The sequence below is a fragment of the Etheostoma spectabile genome, chromosome 7, assembly GCF_008692095.1.
Source record: "Etheostoma spectabile isolate EspeVRDwgs_2016 chromosome 7, UIUC_Espe_1.0, whole genome shotgun sequence".
In the NCBI taxonomy this organism is placed as follows: Eukaryota; Metazoa; Chordata; class Actinopteri; order Perciformes; family Percidae; genus Etheostoma; species Etheostoma spectabile.
In genome coordinates this window covers 25541414-25547563 of record NC_045739.1, presented here as the reverse complement: position 1 = coordinate 25547563, position 6150 = coordinate 25541414, and the positions used below count along the sequence as shown (strand labels likewise).

The window sequence follows — 6150 nt, the reverse complement described above, 5'->3', positions numbered from 1 at the left end:
ACAGACAGACAGACAGACAGACAGACACACACACTGAGCATCAGACAGTGACTCACAGCAGCCGCTCCTCTCAGAATCAGCTACTGTAGCCGCAGTCATTCAAAATATTTAACAACCACGTGTAGCCTTTCTGTGGGTTGATAAGGAGTCTAACCTAACCCTGGATCAACGGGTCCAGATGTGCTGTGGCTGCCATGCGTCATACCACACCGTCTCGGCAAAGCTAGACGCAATCGTCAATCGCAATCGTCAATGAAGGTGTGTTCAGGTGCATTCTGGGGGTGCTGGTCTTACAGGGAGGTGTGTTCAGGTGGTTTCTGGGCGTGGCTGGTCTTAAGGGAGGTGTGTTCAGGTGCATTCTGGGCGTGCTGTTCTTTAGGAGGTGTTTAAGGTTGCATTCGGGGCTCAGTGTGTCTACAGGGAGGGGTGTCAGGGCATTTGGGCGGCTGGTCTACAGGGAGGTGTGGTTCAGGTGCATTATGGGCTTGCTGGTCTTACGGGATGGTGTTCAGGCTTCGGGGCGTTTGCTGGTCTTATAGGGAGGTGTGTTCAGGTGCATTCTGGGTGTGCTGGTCTTACAGGGAGGTGTGTTCAGGTGCATTCTGGGCGTGTGGTCTTACAGGGAGGTGTGTTGAAGGTGCATTCTGGGCGTGCTGGTTTTACGGGAGGTGTGTTCAGGTGCATTTGGGGTGCTGGTCTACAGGGAGGTGTGTTCAGGTGATTTCTGGGCGTTGCGGCTTACACGGAGGTAATGTTCAGGTGCATTCTGGCGTGCTGGTCTTACAGGGGAGGTGTGTTCAGGTGCATTCTGGGCGTGACTGGTCTTTACCAGGGGGTGTGTTCGAGTGCATTCTGGGACGTGCTTGTTACACAGAGGTGGTTCAGTGGCATTCTGGGGCTGTGGTTATAAGGGAGGGTGTCAGGTGCAGTCTGTGTGTGTGTTCTTCAGGGAGGTGTGTCAAGGTGCATTCTGTGTGTGGTTCTTTCAGGGAGGTGGTTCAGGTGTTCTTGGGCGTGCTGGGTCTTACAGGGAGGGGTTTCAGGTGCAATCATGGGCGTGCTTGTTTACACAGAGGTGTGTCAGGTGATCTGGGCGGTGTGGATCAGGAGGTTAGGGCATTTTTGGTTCAGGGAGGTGTGTTCAGGTGCATTCTGTGTGTGTGGTATTTCAGGAGGTGTGTTAGGTGAGCATCTGTGTGGGTGGTATTTACAGGGAGGTGTGTTCAGGTGCATTCTGTGTGTGCTGGTCTTACAGGGAGGTGTGTTCAGGTGCATTCTGGGCATGCTGGTCTTACAGGGAGGTGTGTTCAGGTGCATTCTGTGTGTGTGGTTCTTACAGGGAGGTGTGTTCAGGTGCATTCTGGGCATATTGCTATCTTGAAGCAGCGGGAAGTGATCTCGCCATTGACCAACAAAAACCTCTAAAGTCCATAACGCAGCATGTCATTGTTATTTTATCAGCAAATTAGTAAAATGCGCCTAGCCTCGTGCACACGGCACACACACTATGCTTGTTACACACACACTATGCTTGTTACACACGCGCGCTGAAGGATCAGTTCACTACTTTATTGAATTTTTTGTTTTATTTCCCCCAAAAAAAAACTTTAAAAAAAGACCAAAAAATATATATAATTTCATATAAATGAGGTTTCTTGACCTTGAATTCGAAAAAGAAAATAGTGTAAATCTAGTGGTGATATATTGGTGTTATTGATGTGTTCAGGGTACTGATGGTAGTGTTACAAAAATGAAGAACATTTTTTAAAAAAGCACCAAAGAGTGATTAAAAAAAAAAAATCTCAAATAGGTCAAAAAAGTGTCAAAATCATCAGAAAACTGTTCATTTCTGGTTTTGACCTTGGAAAAAAACACAAGGATTAATATTCTATCTTCTCACCTGTACCTGTAGCAACACACCCACACCACCGCAGCCCTTTGGGATTTCTTCCATCTCAAGGAGCAATAAAATGATTCATTCATGTAATAAATCTGGGCAGCCAGTTTTCAGGGACTCACAATCCTCTGAACAACACTTCTATTTGTCCAGTATTGACCAACATTTATTAAAGAGGAGTTAACACTCACAATGCCAACGCCCACTCCAACTGAAATGGATTCACTTGAGTCCACATGGATCACATTCCCACCGTATTATATGTACGTATTATGTACTGTATTATATGTACGTATTATGTACTGTATTATATGTACGTATTATGTACTGTATTTGCCGTATTTAGAAGACAACTGAACACTTACCAGCACCCGGTTCTCCACCTTGTCCCCTTTGCCTTCCAGCTGGACTTTGCGCCTCAGGGTCAGCTTCACCCGTGGACCCACCGCCTCGCGCACACTCTCTACAACACACAGGGGGGGGGGGGGTCGGGAACAAGGTTACACAACGCCACAACACAACAGCTGGATGGCTCACACTGCAAGATATTACACAATGCAGGGTGTCCCCTGGCTCTGTGGAAGACTTTAGGCTTTAGGTGTCTTTCCTCAAGAAAGTGTCAAGTTTTTCAATTAAAAAAAAACGCAATTTCACTATTTATATTGTGTGTCTCTTTGTGGTTTTTTGCGTCTCTTTCTAGTCGTGTTGTGTCTCGTTTTGGTCATTTAGACTTAGTCTTAGACTAGACTTGACTTAAGAGAATTAGACTTCACTTTATTAATCCTTGTGGGATGACTCCTGCAAGGAAATTGACATTTCCGGCAGCAGTTTTCAGCAAGAAAACTACAGTATAGAGAGAAAAAGACAGCATAAAGATAACAATAATAAATGAAATAATAATAATAATAAAAAGACATTTACCATAAATTATCAGTCAAGTGTCAAGTGTTTCTTTGGGGTTGTTTTGCGTCTCTTTTTCACAACATTTTGGACCTTTCCCATCACCATATCTGTGTCTAAAAGGTAAGTTTAGGGAACTTTATCAGCATGCATAGTATCCTGATCCATGAAATAACTGGCCTTTAATAATAAAAAATCTGCCTGCTTCTATGGGAATTTAACATAGGGGGGTGTACATTTATGCCCCCTGTAATTTAACATAGGGGGTGTATATTTATGCCCCCTGTATTTTAACATAGGTTTGTATACTTATCCCCCTGTATTTTAACACTAGGGGGGTATACTATGCCCCTGATTTTTAACAAGGAGGGGTTTATACTTAGCCCCTGTATTTTACATCGGGGTGTGTATACTATGCCCCTGTATTTATAACATAGGGGGTGTATACTTATGCCCCTGTATTTTAACATAGGGGGTGTTACTTATGCCCCTGTATTTAACATAGGGGGTGTATACTTTATGCCCCTGTATTTAACAGGGGGGTGTATACTTATGCCCCTGTATTTAACAAGGGGGGGTGTATATGCCCCCTGTATTTTAACAGAGGGGGGTTATACTTATGCCCCGGTTTTTAAGCATAGGGGGTTGTATACTTATGCCCCCTGTATTTTAAGGAGAAACATTATGTTTGATTTGCAAAGACATTTAGTCCTTCCAAGAAAATTGGTGTCCTTAAAAGGTTGTATTTTCCTAATTTTTTTGAATTAAGGTAATAGATCAATTTCCAAATGATGTTTTTTTATTCCTCTTTTTAATCAGCTTTGGCCTGGGTGTGTAAACTTGTGTGTAAGCCACTGTAAACCTTACGCATTACGAGTTTCTGCTCAAAATTTGAATCTTCCCGCAGTCATTGGGCTGTCTTTGCTCTGAGCAAAAAGGTCTGGTGGATGTGTGGTGAAGCCTTGGAAGGGGTGGGAAAACTCAGGGACAGATGGAGAGAGAGGGGGAGGGTGGAGAAGTATGATTAAGTAACAGAGCATGAGAGGGAGAGGAGGAAGAGGAAGAGACAGGAAAACAAGAAGGCAGTGAGATGAAGGAAAGGTACGATAGGTACAAGGTACCACCGGGTTTCCACAAGTTCCATTTAAGACTTTTTCCAAGACCTTTTTAGAATTAAATTTAACACCAACTCCATGGCCATACTGGCAGAAGTATATAGGATGTTATGGAATTCAGAAAGGATTTCAGGTTATGAAAAGAATTATTTACCAAGTGTTTCAATTTGGAAAACAATGCATGCTTGAGAAAAAATGAAGGAGTGAGGAACTTTATGAACTAAATTTAAGACTTTCTTAACCCTGTTGTTGTCCTGTCGTGTCAAATTGTGTGGGAAAAACACAAGAAAACCAAAAAAAAGCACAAAAAAAGGACAAAAACATTGGAAAAAGTGACAAAAACATTGAAAAAAAGTGATCAAGTTGACAAAAAAATTGTTGAAAAAGACGACCTAAAAAGTTTTTATGTTAAATTCTCACCCGGAACAACCAAAAGCTGCATGGTCGACACAAGGGTTAAGGCCTTCGTTTTGGAATATTAAATTCATTTTATAGAATACATTTTGATGACCTTTAAGGCCCCGTGGGGACCCTGGGTAAAGTGAAGTGTGAGAGTGTGTGTGCTATGGCGAAGACAGACTGTTAATGAGGACGAGAGGCCCCCCCCCCATGACATCATGCCGTCCTCCTCGCTGCCCAGACACATGATGAGGTCATGTGGAGGATGAAAACACCGGAGCAGGAAGCAGCGTGCAGGCTGATCAGTAACACATGGCCTTCTCCCCGCGTCCAACTCGCTTTGGAAAATCAAAACAAGGAGTTCCCAGACGACTGACTACTGGACTGGACAACGCGTCTCGTATGAACGTTTGGTCGCTGCTCCGACACTTCAGCGGCTTCACAGTCCTGCACTCATCTTTTCCTTTTACTTTAACCGAGTAAAATACTCAAATTACAAAATGTGGATTTGAACGACAGCTTTCTCATTTAACAAGTGTCCGTCCTGCGACGACGAGCTGCTGCTGTAACGGAGTAGGAAACCTTCCCTTTGAGACGCGTTTAACCCTTGTGTTGTCCTCGGGTCAAATGTGACCGGTTTACAAAAACTTTCTTTATCAGAAAAGAACGTTGAAAAAAGTGACAAATGTTTGAAAAAAAAACTGCAAAAACATTGTTTTTTTTAAACGCTGAAAAAGTGACCGGAAAAAACGGAAAAAGTGACAAAAAAACATCAAAAACATTGTAAAAAGCGAAAAACATAATAAAAAAAACGTCAAAAAGTCACTAAAAATTTGGAAAAAAATAAGACAAAAACCTTGAGAAAAGTGTAGAAAAAGAACAAATTGTTGAAATTTGAACCCAGAAAGTTGCAGGTGAACGGGAAGACAACACGAGGGTTAACTCATTCAAACTGGATTAATCTATTAGTTATTAATATTAATCTATTAGTCGTCAACTATTAAATTAAATTAAATTAGTAAGTAGAAAATCTCTGATTCCCGCTTCTTAAATGTGAATATTTTCTATTTTCAGTAATTCACCACTCTGCCAAAGGACAGATTTAAAGGACACCCCCCCCCCGCCCCCTCATCACCCCCCATCCTTGTCCTCTCTGACCATCGACACTCTCCATTGCCAGCTGTGTCTCTGTGCACATGAAGGACAAATCCTCAATACCATATTTCTTTCTTTTAGTTTCTGATGACGAGCAGCGTCAGAGCAGTCTGCCCCAACAGCTGGAGCCGGCAACAGAAAGCGCCATTCATCGGTGTCCAGCGAGACAGACAGGGTGAGACAGACAGGGTGAGACAGGGCTGCAGACGCCGTAACACAGAGCACGGGGCTGTGAGTCAGCCTCACCACCCGGTACTGGGTTAGCTTTAATTTCTAATGTCCAGGAGACAGAGAGAGAGAGAGAAGGAGAGACACAGACACAGAGACACACAGACAGACAAAGACACACAGACAGACAGAGAGCAGTCTATGTGAACACAGCAGTTCCACACAGGTATGCTAACTCGTCGCCGTTACCTTGTTATTTGCTCTATTTGGTCCGTTTAAATACTCAAATGTCAAGACATTGGGCTTCAGTCCAGAAATATCAAAGGTCAATGTAGGTCAAACACCGAAATCAAAACATATATACGTTCAAGTTATTTAAAAATTAAAACTAGTTGACAACTGATCCATTAACTGATTAATGTTTGGAGCCACTTAGTTAACAGGGAGATTTCTAAATCCTGGCGGTATGAGGGCCACGGTTAACTTAACCCTCGTGTTGTCTTCCCGTTAACCATG

At 43.1% G+C, this 6150-nt stretch overlaps 1 protein-coding gene and 1 long non-coding RNA gene across 2 annotated transcripts in view; one reads left to right on the top strand and one right to left on the bottom strand.

The window, feature by feature from the left end:
- carmil1 (capping protein regulator and myosin 1 linker 1) overlaps positions 1-6150 on the bottom strand; it is a 66170-nt gene that overhangs the window by 58273 nt on the left and 1747 nt on the right. Inside the window, 1 exon segment of the mRNA XM_032521180.1 lies at positions 2263-2360. Within this exon segment, the coding sequence (XP_032377071.1) occupies positions 2263-2360 (98 nt within the window).
- On the top strand, positions 257-1051 carry LOC116692698 (uncharacterized). Its single transcript, XR_004332755.1, has 3 exons — positions 257-310; positions 473-595; positions 964-1051. It is a non-coding gene; the product is annotated as an uncharacterized LOC116692698 (long non-coding RNA).